This window comes from Sarcophilus harrisii, chromosome 6 (genome assembly GCF_902635505.1).
Source record: "Sarcophilus harrisii chromosome 6, mSarHar1.11, whole genome shotgun sequence".
NCBI classification, from domain to species: Eukaryota; Metazoa; Chordata; class Mammalia; order Dasyuromorphia; family Dasyuridae; genus Sarcophilus; species Sarcophilus harrisii.
Window position 1 is genome coordinate 153594118 of NC_045431.1, and position 27961 is coordinate 153622078.

The 27961-nt window shown below is 34.1% G+C and overlaps 1 protein-coding gene and 1 long non-coding RNA gene across 2 annotated transcripts in view; one reads left to right on the forward strand and one right to left on the reverse strand.

Annotated features, from left to right (window-relative positions):
* LOC116419796 overlaps positions 1 to 27961 on the forward strand; it is a 30770-nt gene continuing 2809 nt past the window's right edge. Inside the window, exons 1-2 of the long non-coding RNA XR_004230099.1 lie at positions 1 to 80; positions 19653 to 19955. This is a non-coding gene — a long non-coding RNA (uncharacterized LOC116419796). The remainder of the gene's footprint in view (positions 81 to 19652; positions 19956 to 27961) is intronic.
* Positions 14 to 27054, reverse strand: FGF5 (fibroblast growth factor 5). Its single transcript, XM_003772972.2, has 3 exons — positions 26535 to 27054; positions 16972 to 17075; positions 14 to 378 (listed from the first exon to the last, which is right to left on the reverse strand). Exons 1-3 carry the CDS (start codon positions 26893 to 26895, stop codon positions 28 to 30), a joined length of 816 nt encoding a protein of 271 aa, XP_003773020.1. The 5' UTR covers positions 26896 to 27054; the 3' UTR covers positions 14 to 27.

Sequence of the window (27961 nt, forward strand, 5' to 3'; positions counted from 1 at the left end):
AAAAAAGTCTTCTCACAAGACCAACTGCTATCCAAAGCGAAACTTGAGTCTATATTTGACTGTATTTGGCTTCTTTCGAGGTACAGGAAGGGGGACCTTTGGTTTGATCACGTTAGGAGGTCGCTTGTTTTTTTCTGGAACAGTGACTGTAAAAGAAAGTTCTGGCTGTTCTGACTGTTTGAATCTTGGAAGGAAATGTGTAGAAATATGTTGGGGTTTGACCCTTGGGCTACAACCTCTTTTGGCTTTACCTCTTTTGTTGAGTGCCACATACCATTCTCTTCCAGTCTTTTCTGTCCTGTGGATGGCTGAAGCATAGGTATTATAGCTATTTTCTTGAAACCGCTCCTTGAATTTGCAGTCATCTGTAAACTTGGCCTAGAAAGCAAAATGAGAGAATTTTGACTTTCAGAAGAAAGGCTTCAGTAGACTTGAGTGGCAAAATTTTCAGTTTGGATTCAAATAACAGAAGGCAAAGTTTCTCGTGATCCCTATTTCATGCCCTTAAATAAAACTTCCCAGACATTTTTATCATTAACACTGCTCTATCAGTTCTAATATTCATGACACTGATTTCTACTGAGTTACCACAGACTCAGTAGCCCAAACATTAACATTCATAAAAGCTGCAATTAGATGTCTTAATACATTTAATTGTCATTAATTCTATGAAAGGTCTAAAAATAAATGACCTCTGAGATCTGTAGTCCCTTGCAAATTTGCAGAAAAAAGCTCCTTTTTCTAAGGTAGACTCTTGCAAATTTCTGAACACTTAATCTTAAAAGTAACCAGAAACATTTCCTTAAGAAATGTCCCTTGGCAACATATGAATTTGTGTTCTGAAACCTTGGGTTACATTTTGTACCACTAAGAGATAGCCACCATGTAATTTTATTCACATTCTGTTATATAAAGAACATATAAGTGAATATAAATATAGAAATATTTATGCATAAATAACATAAATCTTTATAAAATATATCATCAAATAAGTGCATAAAGCAGCAAATGTCCTGTGGCTCTGCTTGTGAGAAAACTACAAGTAATTTCTAGGAAGGAGAAAATTGGTAGGAAGAGAAGGAGCAAACTGGTAGGAAAAGACAACAACAACAATATATTTAAGTTACTTTCCTTTTCTTATGAAAATGTATTATTTGCTGAAAAGCGGAAAAGGCAATTTGTGTGAACTATAGAAAAGAAATGAGGACTTAGCTAAGAGAAACAGAGAAAGTAGCTCTTCAGATAAAAGTTCTGGGAAGACTGGAGAAAATTCTTTTCTGAGGTAAAAGTAGTAACTATTGTTTTTCCATTGTTAAGTTGAATATAACTTTAGGTTTATCATTAGGAAATGTCAAATCAAATGACTGTTTAGTACTATGAGATTAATGTTTAATAATCATCAAAGCCATATTTTACATTACTATGGATTCTGGGTTTCTCAGCCTAAGTTTGAGATAGGCCACTGAGACCCTGATTTAATATTTTAAAAGCTAGAGGGGAAAGTTAGATCATTGACTCTTTGAAAATGTTGATTGGAGGAAAGGAGAATCCTTTAAAATGGAATGAAGGATAGGTTACAAGGAAGTAGAAAAGTAATCTTATTTTCTAACAACATCTATAGTTTGAAAGAGGAGAAAACTCTTCAAAACTTGTTGTCATTTCTCTTTATTCCATTTATGAGGGAAAAACCCATTACAGCTTATAAGCGAGGGAGGGGACTTTTGTATAACCCAGAATTAGAAAGAAATACTTTTTTCATTGAAAGAATATTACATTGCATATGTCCTTAACCAAAGGAAGATGGGAACCACTGTAGAATCCAATTATAAGATTTCTTTCATTTAGAAAAATCTTCACTTTAGTGGCTCAAGAATAACACAAATGACATATCTCAAAAGAGTAACAGGTGGCAAGTGGTATAGATTATTGACAGAAAGAATCCAGACCTGAAGACTTTAAGATCATGAATTACTTTGGTCACATGTTTGCCTACTCACATGATTCTCTGCTGGATTTCTGTAAGGGTGTTATCACCCTTTCCCCCATCTCTCAAAATCATGAAAAAAATAACCCCGATTTATAAGTGGTCTATTACATTTTTATTATGCTTGTTTTTATCTTCTATTGAGTAAAATTATATTAAGATTATTATTGCTTTTGACTAATCTGGTAAATTTTTCATGTTTAAGAGTTAATGGTATTGTTACTGATGTGCATAAACATGAAGCATACATTTAGGGGTTTAGGAGCTATAATATGAGTATAGATATATAATATTCTATACCCCCCCAACATCTGGAACCCAAAGAATGAATGATAATCACATTTCTGTCCAAATTATTCCAATCTGCCAGAGAGTAATAAGCAGAGGGGGGGGGTCACTTCTCTTAAAATTTGCTACACTAATAAAGCTTTTTAGAAGTTCCAAGGCTATTTCACATTTTATTTGACCCTTACAATTGTTCATGAGGGCCCCCCCCCCACTCTGAAATAGTTTTGGAAAGAAAATGTTTAGGTTATTTAGGAGAGAGAAAGAGAGATGAACAGAAAGAGAGAGAGTGAAAGAGAGAGAAAGACAGACAGACAGACAGACAGATAGACAGACCCAGGCCCAGAGACACAGACAGAGACAAAAAGACACAGGCACAGACAGACATTTGGAAAGAAAAAGTGGGTCCCTCTTCCAGGTTTTGGAAGGTTTAAATTATATAGATCTTGATAAAGCTATCACATACAAATCACATAAGAAATCACATGAAAGAATCCCAAGGCAAAAACTTGGGTAGACCCACAAGACTGATTAGCTTTCTCTTGAATTCTTAGAGAGTTACTAGAGTGAAGCTAACATTCTGGATGCAAAGTCTTTAAAGCAGCATAATAATGTTTTCCAAATAATATAACAGCATTCTTTCCATACAATAAAGCTGTGAAATAGGGATAGTGGACATTAGGGCCCATGTAGAGAACTAAATATCAGTAACATGTAAATTTGTCTAAACTGATTATTTGCAGTCAGGTACAGTTTGAGTTTTGATGGCAGCCTTTATTTGTGAATTGTCCCCCCATGCATTCAAATTTTCTAAATCTCTACTGTTGATAATCTGTAGTCATTCTATATTTGAGAACCAATAGATTGAAAACCAAATAATTTAAACAAAGTGTAATATCTTTGGAATCTTATTCCCATTCTCTAGAAGCCCCCCTTTATGGTAAAAGCTAATGCTGGTATCATTTTAAGAAATCATTTAAATAATTCTTTTTGCATTTTTAACAAAAAAAGGATTCGTTACAAATAGAAGTGTGAAATTGTTATTAATTTCTTAGCTTTTAAAAGAATTGATGTGCTCGCTTGTTTAAATTACATAGTCAAAGTTTTACCATAAAATAAAAGCTACAGCCTTATATGAAAAGGTAAGCATCTTAGAAATGAATTTTCTCTTGAAATGCAGTTGAATGCAATGATAAATATCTTACATACGGTGTACTGACCTCATTTTCATTTCTGTCTTACAAAATTCATTGTCTCTAAAACTTAAATTTGGAATGATCAAAACCACAATTTGAGCCAACTACCTTGAAATATACTGAATTCTTTGGTCCCTGCTTTGCATTTATTTTTTCTTAAAGATGCAGTGGAAAAAGATATGGAGAATATAACAAAATTTGTCATTGTTGTTTGTTCAGTGAAAGGATTTTATTTCACTTTCATTGATACATAAATTTTGCTTTTCAACTTTTAGACCCTCTCCTTAGGATCCATAGCATTAGTGAAAACCCTTCTTGAAAAGTTCCCTTCCCCAAAACTCTTGTTACAAAAGTTCTGATGTTCCACTGGGAGTGATCAGACCTCTTTGTTGGGTGAAGTAAGTTGTAGAAGAGAGAACACTTTAAAAAGTTTCTAGTATGCAAACAACAGGGGCCAACAATCATTTGAGACTTCAGTGATATTAGTGGAAATACCTCACTAATCTCATTACACACACACACACACACACTCACAACACACACATACACACACACACACACACACACAAACACACACACACACACACAGAGAGAGAGAGAGAGAGAGAGAGAGAGAGAGAGAGAGAGAGAGAGAGAAATAGAGACCTGAGCCTCATAGACTGTTTTAGACATCTTAATTGGGTCCTTATATCTGGAAACTTCCTTGAATTATGGCAGAAAAGATCTATTTCAAGTAAACATTTTAATAAATGTTTCCTCAGAAAATAAAGCTTTTCCATGAAAAAACTTTACCCCAGATAAGTACCCCCAGCCTTATGCATACATGGTGCTAAAAAGGATGTAAGGCACCCTTGCATCTCATGCAATGAGACTTTTGTGCTGGCCAATCTTGAATTCACATAGACTTTGAGTAAATTTTTTAGAGACATAAATTTCCCCATTGCAAGTTCCTATGAAGTCACTAAGTGGTACAGCGGATTGAGTATTGGGTTTCACATTAGGAAGTTCTGAGTTCAAATGTCACCTCAGACACTTACTGGCTAATTGACTCTGGGCAAGTCTATCTCTGTTTGCCTGAGTTTTTCCATCTATAAAATGGGAAAAAAAAACAACTTCCCTTCCAGGATTGTTGTTAGGGTCAAATGAGATAATAGTTATCAAGAACTTGGAACAGTGCTTGGTATATAGAAGGTTCTTAATAAATGCTTATTCCTACCCATGAGATTTCAAGAAACCATCATTTTGATCAGAAGTCATATAAATACTATATTTATTAAATCAATATAAGTAATGTCAGAGGACAAGATTTATTAAGACATTATGATAATTTTAAAAATTTCTGATTATTCAGGCAGTCCACCAGTAAGCATGTATGAAGAATCTTTTATATTCCAGGCACTGTGCTAAACTCTGGGAATAAAGAGAAAGTCATGACTGTTCATGCTTTGAAGGGCCCATAATCTAATGAAGAGTCAACATTCAAACAACCGTGTAAAAACAAGATATGGACAGGAAAAATTGGAGATACTATCCATATCATACAGAGGCTAATTCAGTGGATTCAGGCCTAGTTGAATTGCCAAAATCAGAGGCACAGTCAATAGTTCTAGGTCAATTTGGAAGATAGTTTCTAAAGAAACACCTTAAGGAGCTGTACTTGGCATTGTATTATTTAAAACTTTTATCAATGATTGGTGTAAAACACATAGGTAGCATGTTTATCCACTTCAAAGAGACAGAAGGATGTTCAGAAGGATAACTAATTCATTGGATGACAGTCAGGACCCAAAAAAATGAACAGGCTAGAATATGGGGCTAAATCTAACAAGATGAAATTTAACAAGGCTAAATATAATGTTTTAAATCTGGAATGTAAAAATCCCCACTCAACAAGAAGAAGATAGGGTAGATGTGATTAGATAACAATTTCTGGGAGAAAATAATCTTAAGGTTTAAATGAACATTAAGCTGAATGTGAATCAACACTGACAAAAGAAAAAAATGAAGCATTTTTAGGCTTCATTGAAAAGCATAGGATTCACAGAATGGGGAAGTCCTAGTCAATCTTCAGCTGAAATAATGTTTGTTCCAAGTACCACATTTTAGAGTTACCAATATGGTGAAGGACCTTATAACTCATGATAAATGAGGGCTCTTTGAAAGTTCTGCCTGTTCATTCTAGGGAAGGTAATACAGGAACATGGACACTGGATTAAAATTGTTGAAAGACTGTTATATGAAAGAGAAGGTCTAGTCTGTTTTCAGAGGACAGAACCATGAACAACAGGTAAAAAGAAAGGCAGACTTTAAAAGTTCATTGAAAGAAAAAACTTACTAAAAATTAGAACTCCCCCCAAAAGTAAACTTTTCCAGTAAGTCATAAGGAGTCATGAAGAACCAGCAACAAAGGCTTAAAGCAAGCAATAAGAATCAAGAGGAAAATCAACAGAGATGAGAACTTCCATCATTAAAAAAATGAGGAGGGAGAAAAGACCAATGATTTTTAGCTTATAAAACATCTTGTAAAGAGGAGGTTTTTTTTTTAAAGAATTTTAAAAGATGGGTGAGAAATACATATATACAAAAATATTTATAGCAGGATGTTATATTGTTACAAAGATTGGGTAATGCCCAAACAGAATATGATAGAAAAATATAATAGTGATATATATGATTGTGCTGTTAGACATAACAAAAGGAGCATATTTCAAGTTTGGATAACTTGTATGAATTGACAAAACCAAGTGAACAAAACCAGGGGAACAGTTTACCCAAAGATAACAATAATTTAAACTAAGAAGATTTTGAAATTTAAAACTCTGATTAATGCACTGACCATTCACAATTTTTAAGAGATTGATTAATAAGAATTTTTTCTACCTTTTGACAGTTCTGATGGATTAGAGATGCAGAATAAATTACATATTGTCAGATTGTCTTTTCTAGATGAACAATTTTATGATTCTACATAGAAAGGGTGGTGGCAAGGAATTGGAAATTGAGAAGATGCCCGTCAAATGGGGGATGGCTGAATAAATTGTGGTTTATTAATGTAATGGAATGTTATTGTTGTATAAAAATGATGAGCAGGCTGATTTCAGATAAGCATGAAAAGACTTAAATGAACTGATGCCAAATGAAGTAAGCTGATCCTGGAGAGGACTGTACACAATAACATCCAGATTATGTGATGATCAGCTACAATAGACTTAGCTCTTCTCAGAAATACAGTGATATAAGACAATTCCAATATTTTCAGGATGGAAAATGCTATCCACATTCAGAAAGAGAATTATGGAGACTGAATGTAGGTCAAAGCATAATATATTCACCTTTTTTGAGTTGTTTTTTCTTTCTTATGATTCTCTTTTGTTCTGATTTTTCTTTTACAACATGACAAATATGGAAATACGTTTAAAATGATTGTTCATCCATATCAGATTGCTCTCTGACTTGAGAAAGGGGAAGTGAGGGGAGGAGAAAAAAAATTTAGAACTCAAAATTTTACAAAAATGAATGTTGAAAACTATCTTTATATCCAATTGGAAAATGGAATAATTTTGAGGAAAAAATAAAATGGCTATAGAAAGTAAAATTAATCTCTGATTTTTTTGTTTGCTTATGATTTACTTCTTCTTAAACAACAACAGTAGAATTGAAATCTATGCAAAAGTGAGATACTTCTGTTCGTCTCCCTGAAAGGCCAACTCTTCGAAGAGGAGGAACTTCTGCTATCCTGTATCTCCACTATTGTTGCCTTACTCATCTTCAAACTTCTCTCCAAGTGGTGCTGTTCTCCTCCCACCACTTTGGTTCTAATTATCAATTTCCATTTGTTCAGAGACTATCCTTCCTCATTCAGTAGTGCCCCCTTGTCACCAATATGCATTAGTAGTAATTCTCAAAAAAAAAATAAAATTTAAGAATGGAAGATATGAAGGAAGAAAGGAAAGGAGGGAGGAAGGAAGGAAGGAAAGAAGAAAGGAAGAAAAGGAGGGGGAGGAAAAAGGAAGGAATAAAGGGAGGGAAGTGACATGTTGTTTTAATGAGAAAACCTGGCCCTAAAGAAGAGATGATTGATATAAATGTGTCTCACATCTTTACAGAATTAGAGGACTATGATTATATGAAACTTTGCTCATGTTTTTACATTCCACTGATGTGTTGGTTAAAAGAAAGAAAATAGAACACTTGTATTTTCTTTCCCCTCACTTCGGGAAGTAATTGGTAAATTCTTTCTATCTTGACTTTTTCTTCTGGTCCTAAAATAGATCTGAGAAGTTTTCATTTACATCTTGAAACATAATGTCTCAGACTTAAAAAAAAAATTCCATCAACAGGATTTTCATGGAATCCAATGATTTTAAAGGATTTTTGCTTGACCCATTTTCCGATTTGATGTTAGATATCTTACACATATATTCTTCAACTTTTTCATCATTTTAATTTTGTTCTAATATGTCTTGGTGTCTCATATTTATTTATTTGTATTTGATATAGTCTAGCTTTTAGGAAGATTATTTCTTAGATAATGTTTCCTTCTTTCTCTTATAAACTATTTATGCTCTTTCTACTTCTTTTCTCCATGGTTTTTATTTCATTTTTAAAATGTCTTGTTTCATTTTTTCTAGTTATTTATGTAGTCCTTATGGAAAAATCTATTTTTTCCACTGAGTTTCTGCCCACAGTTGCTATGGAGTTATTTGCTCCTTCTTTTGGGGAATTTCTATATTTGTCCTATATGTATATACACGTATAATATACAAATATATGCATATACACACACACATATATGTGTACACATATCTCTCTCTATATGCATACACATAACATACATTTATTATTGGTCGGTATTTTCTTTGATTTATTCATCTTGCCAACTTTTTAATTACTACACTGGAGCTTTGTGCCAGAGACAGGCTTTGCCCATAGATGTGCTTTTGGATGATTTAATCTACTCTGCATGACCTGGTCCTAGATTTCCTGGCTTTCTGTACTGACCAGATAACCAAAGTAAAATTCCCCAGTTTGCATCTTTCCACTTCTTTCTGCCTCTCTTAGGCCCAGAGTGATGGGATTTCATACCATGTATGGCATCTCAAAACAAAGTGCTCAGAACTTCTGAGCACCTGGATGCCTGGTCTATCCTAATGGGAACATCAGTGTGTTGCACTGCTCACTATACCCACTAGAGCTTTCAACGTCTCCATCTTGGAGCTTTCTTACAAACTAGGTCTCTATCAGTGGGTCTTCTTTCTCGCTTTTGGATACAGAACTTTGTAATCTACACATGTCTCTAGCCCATCTCTGGGCATGCTTGAAGGCTGGGCTTATTTGCCTTTTCTGATCCTGGCTTTTCTTATGGTCTTCCCATTTTTGCCCATAGGCTTCTGGGTGATTTTTTTTTCAATTCTGGAAAGGAAAAATAATTTGTTATTATTTCTCATTACATTTTTGGATCATGATTCAGTTTAGTATAAATTTGAGATGTTTTTGTTTGTTTGTTTTGTATTGTTTTCTATAATGGTACTGTTAAGAGCGGGCAATGTGTCTCCATTCAGACAACCATCTTGATCATTTTTATTTGCTAACCAAAAAAGAATAGTTCTAGAACTAGGAATTTTGAGTCAGATAGCTAGAAAGTGAAAAATATTTTTAAATTATTGGACCTTGTAATTGAAACAATAACCATGTTTTATCTTAGGTCATCCTTATAATAATTCATTGATATAGGTACATCAAGTATTATCATTATTACCATTTTTACAGATGAAAAAGGCTGAGGCCCAGAAAATTTAACTGACTTACTCATGGCCACATGCCTACTAAATACTACATCCTAGATGCACACCCAAGTCCCTCAATTCTAAGCCAAATATTAATCCTTCTACAATACTCTGTCTATCTGTGGAAACAGTATATAAAAGGAGAAAGAGTAGAATGGTAGTCAAAGAATCAGTATACCTTAATTCAATCCCAAGATCTACTACTTATTAGCTGTAGGACTTGCAGCCCATTACTTAATGTCCTTAGAATTTACTGTCTGTCTCTTTAAAATATAACATTAGACTATAGAATTTCCAAAGCACCTTCCTAGTTTTATGTAAGGAATTTAGAGTTGAAAGAAAAGGGGAAGAAAGGAATAGAACTTACAACAACCCTGGAAGGTATGTGCTAGTATTAGCTCCTTTTTATGGTTAAGTAAATTGAGGCAGACAGAGGGTAACTGACTTATCCAGGGTCACACAATAAAAGCATTTGAGTCTGGATTTGAATTCATTTTCTAGACTCCTGAATCAGCACTCTATCCATTATACTATCCATTTCATTGCCTAAAGGAATTTGTACTTATTAGTCCAACCCTTTTAGGTTACAGTTGAAATATGGTGGCTTAGAGACCTTAAGTTATTTGCCTAAGGTCATGAGGTACTAGGCAGCTAAACTAAAATGAACATGACCAACACTGAAGACCACTTCTGTTGCCTAAGATTCTATTAGTACTTACTACACTTTGATTTTTCCAAATCAAGAGAATTATAAAAATTACCAAAAAATTACATAGATGAAGATCTTCTAGTCTCATAAATAACATGATTAAATTCCAGGTATTACCATTAGACTTCAGAAACTTAATATAACTCAATCTCCTGCTTCAAAGGCATCAACCTTTTCAAGTTCAATCCATTCTCCCATGTTCATTTCCTCTCTCTCTCTCTCTCTCTCTCTCTCTCTCTTTCTCCCTCCCTCTCTCTCTTTCTCTTTTTTTCTGTATTCTCTCCCTTCCTCCCTCCACTGAGAGATACAAAGAAAATTAACATAAGAGAATAAATGACATGTATGTGCATATATATACATACATATGTACATATTAATACAATGCATATGTACATATACTTCTACACAATGCATGTATTTGCATGTGTTCATGTATGAATGCATGTGGACACATGTGTGTGGTCATGAATATGAATAAACATAAAGATGAAAGCAGAAAAATCTGTTCTTTTCCTTTAAGTTCATCATGAGTAAATGTCTCATAATCAAAAAGTTTACAAACTGCAAGTAGAACCAGAAAGAGCATTCGGACGTAAGACTACTATATAATACATACATACATGCATACATATATATGTGTGTATGTGTATGTGTGTAACATATGTGTATATATATGCACATATACTTGAGTTTACATGGCATAAAAATTAGTTTTAAAAAACGTATTTGAACTGCAAAGATAGATGACCCCTTTTTGTATGAATGTTTTACTTTTCCCAATAATGTAGTAGAATTTTCAGAGTTGACAGTGGTCTTCTAAATAAATTTAGACTAACAAAGTTAAATTATAATATCCTAGATATAATATAATAATATAATATCCTAGATAATAAAGAGGTATGGGGATAGGGGTTGGGGAGGAAACTTTATTCTAGGTGATACTTTAGCTTTTAGCTTGGCAAAGGGGATATTTCATTAATGATTGTCAATATGAATGAAAATCATTATTCTGTTCTTCATTGCACTGTGTGAGAAGTACCTCTGGTTTTAAGAAAAGCCCCTGGGAAAGCTGGGTAAGAAAAACTGGTGAAACCTAGACCATACCTTGAATCAAAATGATTTTTCCTAGGTAAACTAACAGGTATAGTATTCAATAAGAGGAGAGGCCTTGTAGGGTTGCTTTAGGGTTGATCAAGTACAATATCCTTACCTGTTTCATAATGCCCTGCCCTTAGAAGATTTTTGTTTTTTACTATATTTTCTATGATTCTTCAGATTGAGAATTACATATCAATTAATGGATAAATATTTATTGAGGGTCTACTATGTGTCAGTCACTATACTAGGTACTAGATTTTAAAAAAAGAAACAATTATGAACTCAAGAAGCTTACATTTTATCACAATAAAAATAATACAATTATATATATACATACATACATACATATACATATATATATATATATCCTTTAATAGAAGAATGAAAGAATTTATATCAATCCAGCACTTTTAGGAGTTCACTGAAGGAAAATAGTAAGATTTTAAAAAGGTGCTTCAACAATAACAAGATTATGAAAAGGCATATATCTTTTAAGAAGTAGGAATTAGGAATTAGGGACGTTTTACAATTAAGCATAATTTAGGGAGAAGAAATATCTATAAGAGGTCAGAAAATGCCCTAAGTAATACATTTTATTTTATTTTACTTTATTTTTGGAGTTAAGAAAGTTTTTTTTCCTCTGGTTTTGTTTTATTTATTTAATATTTCTCCCAGTTACATTCAAAACAATTTTTTTTACGTTTGTTTCTTAAATTTTTGAGTTCTAGGTTCTCTCCCTGATCACCAACCACAATTAAGAAACCACTTGTGAAGTTATACAAACATTTTCATAAAAAAGTTGTGAAAAAAACCATAGATCTGCCATTCTAATGAAAATTAAACCATCAAAAAATTGAGAGACAAAGACAGAGACAGAGAGACAAGAGAGACAAGACAGAGAGACAGAGAATTCAGACACTATCAGTTCCTTCTCTGAGTATGAATCAGATTTTTCATCAAAAGTCCTTCAGAATAGTTGTGGATGGTTGTACTACTGAGAATAGCAAAGTAATAGCCATGTCCTGGGATGACCACCACTGTGGTCACATAGATGTTCATCCCAAAACATTACTATTACTTTTTATATAGTATATTTCACTTTGCTTGGATTCAAGGAGGACTTTCCAGGGTTTTTTTCCCCAAAGACCATCCTGTTCATCATTTACCATAGAACAATAATATTCCATCATAAGCACACACCACAGTTTACTGAGTTACTTCCCATTTGATAAGCATCCCCTTCAATTTCTACCTGAAAAGAGAGTGGCTGTGAATATTCTTTGTACATATAACTCACTTTCCTTTTGTTTTTTGAATCTCTTTTGGTATTCATGCCAAGTGAGTGGTATTGTTAGGTCAAAAGACACATATGAATTAATTACCCTTTGGGCACAGATCATATCTTTTGAGGCATGATTCTTATTTTTTAGAAATTTGACTCTGTTCCCTCTACATTTGAGAAATGAAGCCATATCAGAGAAACTTGTTTTGAAATTCTTTTCACAATTACTACTGTTAACTGTATTTCCCTCATTTATTCTTTCCTTTCACCCTTTCCCTACTTTAAAAGTGTTTTGGCACTAAGTAAAATATTTTATTTTATTTTTGTTGAAGCAATTGGGGCTAAGTGACTTGCCCAGCATCACACAGCTAGGAAGATTAAGTGTCTGAGGCCAAATTTGAATGCAGGTCCTCCTGACTTCAGGGTTGGTGCTCAATCCACTGCACCACTTAGCTGCCCCTAAGAAAAATATTTTAACAAAGATAGAAGTAAAGGCTAAGCAGGATGCTGAGCTGTCAAGGAAGATACTTTTCTACCTTACCAAGAAACAAATAAACTTTTTCCTGAGAGAGAATACTAAGGAGGAGCTAAAAGCTGCTTTATAAATAGGAAGCTAGAGATCTCCTTCCAGAAGAATAAAATCTGGACCTTCTTGGGAACTGAAGAAGGGCTTCCTATTAAAATGCAAGGAGTGGTGAGGAAGAGAAGATGGAGAACTAAAAGGATTACTTCCAGGAAAACTTTTTTATTCAGGTTAAGAATTATCTGAGAAAGAGAAGAGGTATAGAAGGAATGATTTTTGCACTAATAGATGAGATAATTTGAGCGACAATTTTGGACTTCCCCACTGAATTCATAAGGGTTCCTTTGCTTATCTATTTCTTTGTTTATTTATTTATTTATTGCTACTAGGGAAAATCAATTAAAAGAAGAAGTAAAAGATATTACACATGGCCATCTAGTCACATTTGTGGTGCATTGCAACTTGTCAATGTAGTCCTAAAATCTGTTCTTTTATTCCTAAATAGAATTTAATGCTGCTTTTTTTTCCCCCAAAAAAAGTACAACCTGCAAGACTCCTATATACACTGGAGTGGGTATGTGATTTTATATAAAAGTATAAGTATTTTATAGCTTTTAACAAAATTGCCAAATACCAGTAGCATTATTAAATAATGGTCATATTTGAATTAATGAAAAAAATTTCTATGATTGAGCTAAACAGTGCTATGAAACCAGTTCTTTGTAATCCCACACAATACTTTTTTTTTTAAAGTAGACAAATAAAAATAATTTTGAAGGAACAAAAACCAGATCTTCTTTATGCCTCAAATCCAGATTAATTACAAGGATCCAGAATTGGTTTCTCATTATATAAATATTATTAGGGTGGTTTTGAGGATTAAATGAGATAATATTTCTAAAGCACTTCATATAGTTCCTGATACATTGTAGGTTGTTAATACATGCTTATTGCTGTCTCCTTACCCAGTCAAGAATCTGGGCTGATGTTTTTAGGCTTGTAAGTATCCATTCATTCACTGATGAAATTAAAGGAAATATATCTTTAAAAATCCACTTTTAGATTCAAAGATTCATCTTGAAATTTAATCAAGTATTTATAATGTTGCCAACCAAAACCTACCCATTAAAATTCATTTAACATGCCAAATCAATCAATCAGGAGGTATTTATAGAGTGCCTATTATCTGCCAGCCTCTGTGCAAGGCACTTGGGATAGTGAAACAAAAATGAAACAATTTCTTCCTTACCTCAATGTCTTTATACCCAGGGACACATAGTATATACAAGGTAACTTAGTGGGGGTGGTATCAGCAGTCTCATGTAGGTAGACTGAAATTGAAAATTCACTACTGAAGATTCTAGCTCAAGATGATATCCCCCAAATATAACATAAAATGTTAATAAAAAGCCATAATTAGAACTTTTCAACAGAGTAAGATAATCCAAATGTTTCCATATGGGACTAAGTAGAACAGTATTTTTTTTAGCATATGTTTACCTAGCTACAAGATAATTTTGAAAGCTCAGGATGTGCCTCCAAATCCCATTTTTTAACTCTGTAAGTATCCAGTAATCTTCAATTGTATTAATTTCAAAACAACAACAAGAAGTCAATGTAGTTCCAAGTCAAGGATGGGATTTGAGGGGAGCATTGATTATAGTAAGAATTATTTCACTTGCTCTTTTAACATTGGCTTCTTGTAGGAACTCTCTTAGTTTTATTGTCATAGTACCTCAAACCCATGGAGATACCTCATAAATTCCTCTGTTGAATTGAATGCTATAGCTTTATAGGAAAGCTCAACATCTTTATAAAACTATTTATTGAAAGTAATTCAAAATTATTCATCTAGATTTCACAATACATCTTTTGTATGTGGATATATTATATAACTGTCTTTGTGATTCAAACTAATCAATATTTGGGAAACAGTATTAAATTTTCAAAAATGTAAACCGAGATTTGAAACAAGGAAAAAAACCTAACCTTGCATGGAATTGATAATTGCTAGAATTAATATTATTTCTTAATTCAGAATATTTAAGAGTGAACTGATTTGTAAATCAATTATGTTGTCCTATAAAGAAAAGGTTTTGTAAAGCTCATAAAGCTCAGATGAGAGAATGAGAGCTTGAAAAATATGGTTTTGAAAGAGTCCACATAATTGTAGGAATTAATATTTATCTCCACTTCAGCTCAAAGTCATCAAAATGACTTTTATATCAAAGCATTTCAGTGAGTGATGGGAACAAGACTCGCCTTATTCTGTTTAAAGCTCATTAGGCCATGAAATAACTATCCTGTCAAGTCAGGACAGGAGAGCATATAGTGTTTTTGCATTATCTATGTTATTTAGACCAGACTTCTTTAGAAACATCTGGGTCAAATTTCTAGAAATTTGTTGCTTGAATTTGACTGAGGAATCAAGTATCCCAATCTTATAACATTATGTAGTTAATCGCTATCCATTTGTAACTCAGTACTTTTGATGACAACTGTTCTTAACCTAATCCAAGTTTAATCTAATTTATATAAGCCATAGGCTAGCAATCTGAATTTAAAGAAAATAGTAAGTTGTTCTTCTCTACCTTAATTAAATATTATCAAAAAACAAGAGTATATTATATGGTTATATTTAAATAGATAGATGGATAGATATTGTAAAATTTAATCTTTTTTACTAGTGAAAATAGATTGGAGAAAAATTATTCTATTCATCATAGATACTTTATTATTGATATGTCTCCTTTATGTTTATCTCCTTTATTAATATTGCTAATGGGATTAATGATAAAATGGGGTATCCAACATTTCCCCAAAAGATGCTATAGCAAAATAAAAATACAGATGTTTTAATATAGCATATCATTATAGTTACTATAATGTAAAGCATTGGCGTTGAAAATTATGTTTCTATAAATATACACACACATATATATATAAAATACATAAATCATTATTTTAAGTTAATTGGATATAGAATTTCATCATGATCTCTCTTTTATCTTAAAAATATTCCATAACTTTAAGTTATATTGTAGGATCTAGAAACATTTCATATTCCATTGTTCATTCCAAGAAGCAATCAGAGTTTTTTTTAAAGGCTTATTGAGTTGTAAAATCATTACATTACATTTAACTGGTATGTAAAAATTTCCCAGAGTCAAATAATCTCTAAGATCACCATAAGTGATTTTTTTCTTTTATTGAGTTAAAGTGTTTCTCCTACCAATTAGCATTCATTTTAATCTCCTTTAAAAACATTTATTTCTTGAATAATGCCATTAAATGTTTGTTCACTACACTGGATAAAATATCTTCCACATGTATTTTTTTTTGAGTGGTCCCCCCCTCTCTCCTCTTGGTGCCAGAAAAACAATGATTTGTAAAGTGGTAATAAGCACTATAGTATTGTAAAAACAAAGAATATTTATGAATCAAAATAATCTTAGAATATACAAAATCCTCTTAGACATGAAACTATTTTATAAGGCTAATACATAAACATAAAATATAGGAACAATGTTATGAGAGACTGCATATACAAAGTTCATGTACTTTTCATTTGAGAAAACAAATGAAATTATTTATCTAATTATGAATTTACTTGTATGTAATCTATGAAATACAAACTACTTGTTTACAACATGTATTAGATAACATTTGGATCTTATTAGATGTATGCAGAATAAACTCAAAATGAAAATAAGTATCCTAATCATAAATGTAGATATATATGAACATCATTTGCACTATTTGCATTCATTCCATTTCTAAGCATTGAAAATTCATATTTTCCAAGTAAAATTAATGTCATTTCTATATGTACTTCTTTATAATTCATGAGGATATTTGAATCCAATAAAAACATTTGTGTGGTTGAAATGCATATCAAATGTTTAACAACAAAACCAATTTTTGCTAAAACACAAATGAATCTATAACTTTAATATAGATATGTACACGTATAAATATGTAAATTCATATAGACACACACATACATATGGGCAAGTTGTCACCTCTACCTAATGACTTTGGAAAATAACTTTGCATGTAAAGTTTCCTTAACATCTTTAATTAATGAACATAACACAATTCTACTTACACTTGCATGGAGTTTTCCCTTTTTTGACATCGCTAAAAATTTGTTGCTGAAAACTCCTCGTATTCCTACAATCCCCTGAGACACAGCAAATATTTCCAAAATACCTAGGATGACAGAAATCCCAAAATAAAACACAGATTGTTTGATAATGCTGTGAAGAATTCAATGTATATGTAGTTTCTCTTTATTTTATATCTTCTTTGTAAAACCTAATCTATCTTCTTGTTTTGGTCAATATTAACTTTAAGAAAATTGGTTAATACCTTAAATTATTAATTGCAGGCTCCAAAGAGATTTCATTAGTCTCTTTTACTATCAATGTTCATTTGCTTTCTTGCAAGTATTGATTAACATTTACTAAATAGTACTTGATGATGATACCTTTAATATAGAAATTCAAGGAACTTTTTCATCAGTATGCTTTAAAATCCAATATAGAGTTTTTGGCAAGAATAATAAATTCCTTTTCTATTAAATATAAATAATTTATTCTTTAAGTGAAATATAAAGAAATGTTGGTTCAATAAAATTAAGTTTAATAGATTAAAGTTTTTATAGTCATATAATAGATTAAAGTTATAGTTATAGTTAAAGCTTTCATGGAAATGTAAAAATTAAATTGAAATTACTTAATTCATGTTATATATATTAGTCCAATATCATTGATATTTTTTGGTCTCTGTTCCTTTATTTGGAAATTATAAATCCGTGAGAATTAAGGAATAAATAGCAGAAAACTATAGGTGAAGCAACTTTGATTGAATCCACAGATTGGATTTTGAAAATCAATATTATGCCTTAAAAGTACGTATCTTAGAATATAGCTTTAAGCATCTTGCAGTCATATATTTATATTTATCAGAAAAACTGTGGTTGATACTGTGAGGAGAAATTCCCTGTTTTCATTTTCTCCATTATCTGAATATTAGAGAGACAGGGCAAAAGAAGCCTGCTTCCCTCCCATCATATTGTGGACCTATCATCACTTTCAAAACACCTGATATACAACTCTCCACATTTATAAACTATATAAATTATAAACATATAAATTGTGATCATACTTGTATTATAAAGGGATGCTCTATTTTACATTAGGGTTTCCCCTGAAGAGTTTCAGAAAAAGAAGGTGTACTTAAACTTAGCACTATTGAGACAAATCTCTCGGCCAAATTCCATGAAATTACCTGGCCAGGTGGCAATTCCCTGTAGCAAGAAGGGTCATCTGAAAGACTTTTTGAAAAAAAAAATCTTACTGAACACTTTTATTTAAGAAAAGCAACGACAAATTTAAAAATGCTCATTTTAAAACAAACTCCTAAAGAAACTTTTTAGAAAAAAAATAAAGTAATATTATTTGCCATTAGGGTGTGGACAAACACATCAGTTACTGTCATGTATTTCCCTGTCAATTTCAATTTATATTATGTTTTAAACACTACTACTCTTTAATAAATCTTTCAAAGAAGCAGGTCTAACAATAGGAAACTAATTAAAGACTTATTCTAAGGTTGTTACAAATTTGCTTATTAAGAACTCCAGGGAAAGGTTCTTTCTATAAGAATAGTATTAGTACCTTTAGAAATGTGCAATTTTGCATTGACTATATGTAATAGAAAAAAATGAGATAAAAATAGCAAAATCTCTAAAATATGGAATGAATGTGGTAGGGGGACAGATACCCTCCACGATATATCCCCGTTATTATTTCTTAGAATTTCACATTTTAAAGTTTCCAATTTGTATTTCAAAAGAAAACAAACTGAAATTTATCATTCAGACGATCCATCTGAATGAAAATGAACAATCTAGCAATTGTATATTATTTATTTCTTATATCAAATTAGCATTATTTATCTATTTGCTCATATGGGTTTCAAAGAATAAAAGTATTTGACTTTTAACATTAGTATATTACATCTGTTTTGAGGCTATGACCATTGTATTTTTATGAGACAAACTGTATTTTGAGGGAATTATTACTGATAATTCATCTCCCAGGAAACTTGTACTTTTTTGTGGTTAAAAATGAGATATGCTTTAATGAAATGCAATATTGAAATATATGCAACTGATTCTTATATGTTTACATTTCCTAATTTGAAAAGTACAATCTATTTGCATAAACTTTACTAATTCACATAGGCATTCATATAGATCCAGGGCAAACATTACAGACCTTATTTTAATATTTTGGCAAACATTACAAAGATGTTAAGGGCTTAAAATCCAAAGCAACTCCAGTAGTGGTTTCATGATAATTCATTTGTATTGGGCAATGGATAAAATTTTCTATGTTCTTTCATCCTATATGTTCCTAGGAGTTTTTGGAAAGCAACATATTTACTATGCCAAATCTCAATAAATAAATCAGGCCTAAGATTGTGGCTATATGTAAATTAATGCATATATTCAATAAATGCTAGCTAGTTGGCCAATATCTGTTATGAAGAAGTTAGTAGTTATTTAATCCTATTGTCCTTAGAAGCCTAGAAGGTTGAGTATTTAAATCAGAGATTTTGTTAGCAATAATATTATACTGAGAAAAAGGACAAACCTTAACAGAATGTATGGTTAATATATCTGTTGAGCAGAAATGAATTGTGTAAGATTATATAGCAAGTTAAAGTTCATATTCTTAATTCAGACTCTCCTTTCTCCTTTTCCCTTACTTTCCTTCTCAGAAACCACCCTTCCATTCTCAGTTTTCCCTAATCACAGAAGAAAATTTTCCAAGATAATTTACCCTGAGGTTTTATTGATTTAATATGCTATCCTTCCCAAAATGTTTACATTTTAAGAAGAAATTAGAAGAGAGAAATGCTCAATTCAAATGAATTCATCACTAATAGAAGAATTGAAAGAAACATAACACCTGAACATGGAAGATATTTTGAAGAAAGAGTATATCCTTGGTGGCTCCCAAGTGATAGGACACAGACATCTATATGGTCCACTTAAGCATAAGGCAAACTCATTGTTCTAAGGTAAACATACTCAATTATGCATCATAATATAGAGAATGAGACTATTGAAATGTAATGGAAAATATTAGGAAGAAGTGTGTTTTCTAGATAATTTTTTCCTCTGAGATATAGAGGAAAATATCTTAAGTATGAAATCATATAGAATGTATCTTTTGTGCAAACATAACAAGAGCTCTAATAATGTAAACAATTCCTTCTTCAATGAATATTCACTGGTTTGTAAAATCATAGAAGCTATAACCAAATAAAGAACTGAAAAAAAAGAAGGGGGAGCAAATTCAGGAAACATTCATTTTTTTCTCAAAATCCTCAAACTGTATGTTCCCCTGAGTTTACCTTACATTGCCCAAATCCATCAGATAATTCTTTCTGTTCACTTAAGCTAATTTAAGCCCAAAAAAAGAGTACCCAGATGGGCAGCCTAAAAATTATTTTATCTAATATTTGTAGTCAAGAGGTGACATAGTAATTTAGTTTCAGTTTCCTCATCTGTGAAGTGTATATAGAGACTATACCTTTCAGGGTTATTGTGATGCCTAGAGGACATACTCTTTGTGTACATAGGGTAAAGCAAAGAGCTAAACTGAAAGTGTTATGTGAACACCACTATTTATATTTCCCCAATGGCTAGTGAAGGGGCCAATTTATAGAAAACTTAATTTTTTTTTTTAAAGAATCAGATTAATGAGATGATTGCTTAATTCTGACTTCCCTTTGACAAAGTATACATGGCCCCAATCCATTTTGGCTAGAAAGAACATAATCATGGCTGTTAACAAAACACTAGAACACCTGAATAATTGGCCAATCCAGTTGTATGCATATGTATGCAGGTATTTTTGCATCAGTGAAAAAAGAATAGCATTTTGGAAGAAAAATGAAATGATGACGTTTTTCAGTTTTTTTCATTTTTCAGGCAAATGTTTTTTGCTTCATTGAAATATGGCTTTTGCCTACACTGCAACTTATGCCAAACTTGATGATTTCCAAGCAATTCCCATGGTATTGCTATGACATTTAAAAAACACTTGCATTCCAGCAATATTTTAAACATATAAGAAAAAGAGGTGAGGTAAGATTGGGCAGATGAGACAAAAACCTTTACAGATCTACTAAATAATGGAGATCTCTATTATCCCTTTGTATTTCCAATTGACAGAAAATTAAAGAGATTTAGAGTTGACCATTTTATAAACGAAGAGTCGAATACCCAGAGAAGGGAATAACAGATCTAAGGTGTGAACCTACATCTTCAGATTACTGATACAGGACACTTTATTTGAGACCGCTGACACCCAGATAAATATATCAGAGAACCTAAGAATATGTTAACATTGATAATTTTATACTAATGTGACACCCCATTCAAATTCTTTCAAACTCAGTGCTCTGGGTCTAGAGGCAAAGATCATAAATTGGAATCATAACTCTGCTACTTTCTTTATACTTCTGTGACTTTCTGAACTTCAATTTCTTCATCTATAAAAGGAGGCAGTTGGATTACAAGGGGTCTTAAATTCTAAGTCTATGCTTCCAAAATCCATCCTTTTGAACTGCAGAACTCCAAAAATTTGAAAAAAATTTCCTAATGTCAAATAATTTTGTAACATATATCCACATTGTTAAAATGTTAATGTTTGAAATAACTCTTTTTGAACTTACAGAAATGTTGGAATGACTTTGCATGGCAAAAAATTATCTTTTCTCAGGGAGATAAATATATAAAGTGATCATGTTTTGAATAGTTCTCTGTCTTTTCTGCAAAATATACACACTAACATTGTTAGTGCTGTTTCAAGATCCTTTTAATGATTGTCAACTGTCTTAAACATGCTCTGTTACAACCCTATCTCTTCTGCTATCATTGGTCTCTTACATATAGTCTTTTGTTCAATCATTTTCCCTGTGCTGCAGATTGTTACTTCAGATGCATGAAACCCACAAAGTGATAACATTGTGTTACTGTAGAAATGACTCTGATTATGGAGTCAGAGGAAACAAATTCAAATCTTGTCTCACACATTTGCTACTTATGGTACCTGGAACACATCATTTCATTTCTGTGAACCTCTATTTCTTCATCTGTAAAATAAAAGGGTTGTACTACTACCAGCCCTTCTTATTCTGAATCTTAAGCTACTAACTGATAGGACAGAAATAACCTATAGGTTTTTTAATATTTATAAGAGGGAAAAAATAAGGCACTGTTGGGTGTGGGTGTTCTCATGCCTAGAGTAGGGAGCAGGGTTTAAACTTCCTTTCATTCTTCACAGCAATTAGTGTAGTGCTGGGCATATAAAAAGTAAGCAATAATATGAGAGTAATTTATATTTATAAGTACTTTATAGCATATATACATATATTTTACATTTACTATAATTTCACATAGTGAGATTATTAAAGTGAAATTTTTTACAAATAAGGAAATAAAGACTTGGGAGAGGTATAAGCAATTTGCCCCACATGACACAGCAGGCAAGTAGTGAAGCCAGTACTTGGAACTGAGACTCCAGCCTGCAGTCTAATTTTGCTCCCAGCAGAATCAAGGAATCTGGGAACCAAATACTGCATGAAGTGTATATAGGCTTTTTGGAGGTAGTGGTGGTGAAGAGATTTCTGTTACAAAGGAGAGTTTAATTACAAGGATGAAGGAAGTAATGTATAAAGAAATGATTGTGAAATAAAAACAAAAGGTATCAATACATTAAATATACATGTTGGGGATATGGTATGGACTTGTGATTTAATTGGGATATGGAACCTTTAGATCAGGGGTTTTCTGATCTTGGATTAGACCTCTTAATAATGCAGATCAGCATCTTTTCTTCATTTTATAGCTTGAGAGAATTGCCTAGAGTAACACCAAGAGTTTCAATAATGTACCCAGAGTCCCTTAGGCTATATGTGTTAGAGCTGAGATTTAGACCCAGGTCTTACGTGTCACATCTAGTATGCCACATGGTCCCTCCAGTATTAAAAATCTAGTAACTAAAATTCATTCTGTTAAAAAGTCTAAACTTAACATTGCTTAATAAGAAAAAAATCACACAAGTGTTAACTCTTAAAAGAAGTCTATATCTCCCAGAATGATACATAGATATTCATTTTTTGGCTAATGAAAAACATGTGAGGCAGTGGGTCACAGGGAATCAAGTTTCAGATTTCAAGATCTCTGTTCAAATCCTATCCCTGACATATACTGATTATGAATCATTTAATTCCTCCAGGCCCTAGACAACTCTTTTAAAATCAAATTATAGAATAGTAGTTGTACATCCACACTCGAAAGAGTTTGTTCCCTAAGAGTTCCCAGAGAGAGGCGGGATAGTAATATAGTAGAAGGATACTAAGAGAAAATTCAGAAGTTTTGGATCCAAAGGTGAAAGGGTGTGATTTTGAGAAAGTCCCATAAGCCTGTGCTGTAAAATAGAAGTAAATCCTTTTCTGCCTACTTTACAGGGTTGTTGTGAAGATCAAAAGAGATATGTATGTTACACAAACAACCTCGATGTATTATGGAAATAAGAGCTATCTTTACTCCCCTTATCTCATACAATCCTAGCTGTTTTAAAGTGTTGCTAGTCAGTGGGAAGCAAACCAAGAAGAAGGATACCTCTAAGTATCCCTAGGCCACTGTTTGAGAGTATAAATTGAAGAGCAGGTGTCAATGATAACCATGAATAAAGTGATTTACCTCACTGGCAAGTTTTTGGATTAAAATAAACAAGCAAACAAATTCTGGTCAATAAATTCTTTTCTTAAATGAATTTGCTCTAACATTCACTGTTAAACTTAGATATATATTTTTCTTCTCTCTATCTTGAATAATCTCTCTCATACTCTGGCAACAATAAAATTTCAGGTATCTCCCCTGTTTTGCTTAAATCTGCTCAGATACACAGGTCATCTCTTGTTCAGGAAAGAAGATTGGAACCAGCATTCATACAGAAATTATTTTCCATAATTAGAAATACTTATGTAAAAAACTTACATAAAATGTAAACAAAGAAGGAAACAGAGAGGAATTTTACTTAGGGTCCACAACTATCCTAATTGAAGCGATACCCCAAAGTGATTACTAGCCAAGATAGATCTAAAAAAAGACTCTGGGAGGGAAGTGGGGGTGGGGATTTTGAAACACCATCTAGGGTGATGTTCGAAATGATTCCTTTGGAGGAATGAAAGATTGTTCTGTGAGGTGGGAAAGACTTGAGGCTGACGTGTGGATCTTGATGGTAGGGACCAAAGAGTTCCTCATACTAATGATTAGAGTGGAGAGGAGGGGAGGTTAATGGAATACAAAATCCCTTTTCTATTCATCCCAGAATTGGATGCCTTTGTCCTTGCAGGCATAACACCAGAAGAAATAAATGAAAGGACCCTGACAGGGCTCCCTAAAATATGTGGCCATGCATTCCCTGGATCTTGGAGGAGGGGAGAATTCTTGTTGGTAGGATATGCATGTCCATTTTCAGAAGGTCAAACTCCAGAGCCCTCTACTCATCTGTGAAGTTGTGAAGAATCCTAGAATTAGCCAGTTACACAAAAATCTGCCACTCAGCCAAGCTAAAAGAGGAAAACTTGGTAGTCCAAAACATGGAGCATTGACTTTACAGCTCCACACTAACATTGAAGAGCCATGAAGGGAATATGGAACCCATGAGCTGATTCACAGAAACTGATGGCTCACACTGCTAGAGACTTGAAACACTGTTAAGATAACCAAAAACTGTTATGACAGGCTTCTCTCAACTCCAGGGAAGAGGCATTCTAGAGCACCTTCTACCTAATATACATGCATATATACCCTTGTGCTTCTACTCAATCCTGTGGCATCCTTTTCTTGTCTTTGCTTTTCTTCAGCCATCAGCTTCTGGGCTTTTGGAAACTGCGTGGACCAGAGCTGGCCTTTCTGTGCCACCTTACCTTGTTTTTTTCAAACATTGCCTGCACCTATAACCATGACTCTGAAGGATTCTAGGATCATGGATTTTGAGAAATGGGACCTTGGAAGTTATATATAGCAAAAAACAAAAACAGCCCCCCAAACTTAGAGAGAAACTGAGGCTCAAAGGCTTAATAAGATCCGGGAACTAGCAAAGTAATCAAGCTCTTTGGAATCACCCAAATCAACATGTAGTTTTAGAGTATATGTTAGCTTGAGGGAAACACTTTGAAGAAAGAGTGTAGAGAGCAGAGATAGTTTACTTCTCTCTCTCTCTCTCTCTCTCTCTCTCTCTCTCTCTCTCTCTCTCTTTTCTCTCTTTCTCTCTCTCTCTCCCTCCTTCCCTACTTTTCCAATAACAATCTTATTTAAAATCCTCTTGACCAAAATGTTTTATTTAATGTCTCACAGAGGTACTAATTTTTCCTCTAGGGCTAATTCGGTAATTGATTTGCTAGGGCATCTAAGTATTATAATGTGAGACCCCCAAAACCCATAAACCCAGTTAGCAAGTGGCAGAGAAGAAAAACTGAACGCAGTTCAATTTGCATAAATGCTGTCATTATTTGCTAAGAGAGATGTTAAAAGTATTTGAAGGATAAAGGAGGTAGTAGAAGTAGAATGCACATTTAGAGGTGCATTATAAATTTCATTTAAAAGGCTGATGGGAGGGAGTTGCAAACTTGGCAAAGTCCTAACACAGGACTCTTTTTTTTTTTTTTTTTTTTTTTTTTTTTTTTTTTTTTTTAGAAAAAGAGCTGAGAATGTTGAATCCCTTACATCTTAGTACTTATATTCCAACCCTGTCTGCTCTCCGTTTCTTCATAAATATCTGTCCTCTAATCTACCTCCAGGAATACTAAAGACTGAGCGGACAACCATCATTACAAGGAGCTGCAAATAGCCCAGTTGATTTTCATTCTGATGTCAATCAGATCGCCCCGTTAAACGTGCCTGTTAGCAGAATCACCATTTTTGGGATATTTCGCAAATACAGCATGTGGTGGAGATTGGCGATATGACCGGGTGTCAGATGTCCTTACAGGATTTTTGTGAAAATAGTTTGCTGTTCCTTGCAGTGTTGTATTTTTCGATGAAGCAGTTGGGACACGGGGGCAAGGATGTGCTTTAATTCTTAATGAGGATTCCAGCCATGCAATAAATCTGAGCTAAAGACAAAATCATAGAGGAGAGGGGATAGGTAGGAAGCGGAGAGTACATTGGAGGAGAGGAGGGAATCGAGTCTTTGTGTGTGTGTGTGTGTGTGTGTGTGTGTGTGTGTTCGCGCGCGCGTGTGTGGTTCTGATTGTCATCCTATGCCATTATCGGTGTTTACATTTAGAGAATGGGGAAGCGACAAAAGTGGTATCTTACTTAGCTAAGCTACCCGAAAATCTGGATTGCAGGTATATATAGATATGAATATATGTAACCACTAGCTTGTATGTGTGCTGTTTGTGTCTAGGAAAGATGGGTCCCCACCCAACTCGTGTGATTATAACTAGCACTGGTTCGGGTGCCAGTGTCCAAGAGTCGGGAGAGGATGTCTTTATTTCCCTGAACTCCAGTGTTCTCCCAGTTCGCCCGACACCTGGCGCTGCGAGGCCGGTTTTCTAGGATAGCAAACAACTTACTTAGCATATTGGCTTCGTGGGAGCCGTTGACTTTGCCATCCGGATGGATCTGCAGATGGAAACCGATACCAACTCTGCAGTAGAGACTACCAGTCCGGCGTCCCGATGGGCTCCACTGAAAGCTGCTCCGCTCCGAGCCGCTGCCTTTAATTCCCAGGGAAGAAGAGGAGGAGGCAGAGGAGGAAGAAGAAATCAAGGAAGAAGTGCTGTTTCTGCCCCTGCTGCCGCTGCCCCCTCGATTACGGTTACTGACTGTGGGTCCTAGTTGCGCTTTGGGAAAGAGTTCCTTCTCTTCAGTCCGAGAGCTGCGAATCAGGTGGCCGAGGAAGAGGAGGAGGAGGAAAAGGAAGGACAAGCTCATTCTTCCAGACCCAGAAGTCCTAAGAGCATCTTGCAAGGGTCCTCCCGGGATCCTTGGCCCCGGTGCGACTGCGGTAGTGGCGGCTGCGTGCCTATCCTGCTCCCCTCTCTGCACTCGGTGGACATAGCCTCAGAGGGGAGGGGGGGTGGAGAAAAAGAGAAAGGGGGGGAGAGGAGAAAGGAGGAGAGAGAGAAACAACCCGAACAAATTTCAACCGTGGCCCAGAGATATTTATAACAGGAGTGATCTCACTACTCAATGCATGCTTGCGAAGCTAGAAGACCTTTCTCCCGCATCCGCTGCTTTGTGTACCAGTCGGCCAGTGCGGTTAGGGAGCTAGCTAAGGGAGAATGGGGGGGGGGGGAGGGGGGAGGAGGAGAAAGGAAAAGATGAGCAGCAGGAGGACAAATAGGGAGGGAAAAGGCTGCACTTCAACTCTGGATGCGTTCAGCGGAGGGCCACTGCCAACAGCTCTCACACGCTACCGGCACAGGGTTAATTCCTATCCCACAGCAAAGCCTGGGAATCCCTGACACTAGGAAGACAGATCTTCCGGCAGGCAGTGGCGGAAATAGGTGATTTAAAGATGGAAATTTGCCATTCTCCCCCCCGCCCTCACCATACACTCATCAGAAATACCTCCCACCTCAACCCAGGTCATCTACTTTCACAAGCAAATAACCAACCACCTCTGCCTTCCCATCTCCCTGAAAACCCCACTAAAACCGGAATGTTTCTCCTCGAGGAATCCCTACCAATCCTGAAATACATTAGAACTCAAAGCCAAAAAGCACTTGAAACTACACGTGACCAGAGACCTTCGGTCTCTCATATCCCAGTTCTAATTTCTAGCGGCTTTGGTAGGAAGCCGGAAGGGAAAAGGGGTTGGGGTGGGGGAGTGGAGAATCAAATACTTAAAGATTAGTAATGGCCCAGACTGATTAATTTCTGCATAAAAGAGATCTGTTCAGATCAGCATCTACTGATGCTCAAAATGGGTCGCAGGGTTCATCTACTTTTCTCTCTTAAACATAAATTCCACCTACAAGGATCCTGGACAAAAACT

Bases quoted from the DNA above. Each gene is read 5' to 3' on its own strand.
- FGF5 (XM_003772972.2), bottom strand. From the start codon at position 26,895: ATGAGCTTGTCCTTCCTTTTCCTCCTCCTCCTCTTCCTCGGCCACCTG. The intron at 17,076-26,534 runs GTAAGTTGTTTG...CTGTCATCCTAG, and splicing joins CCACGAAGCCAATATGCTAA to GTATTTTGGAAATATTTGCT. The intron at 379-16,971 runs GTAAGTAGAATT...TTTGCTTTCTAG, and splicing joins AGGGAAAACTCCATGCAAGT to GCCAAGTTTACAGATGACTG.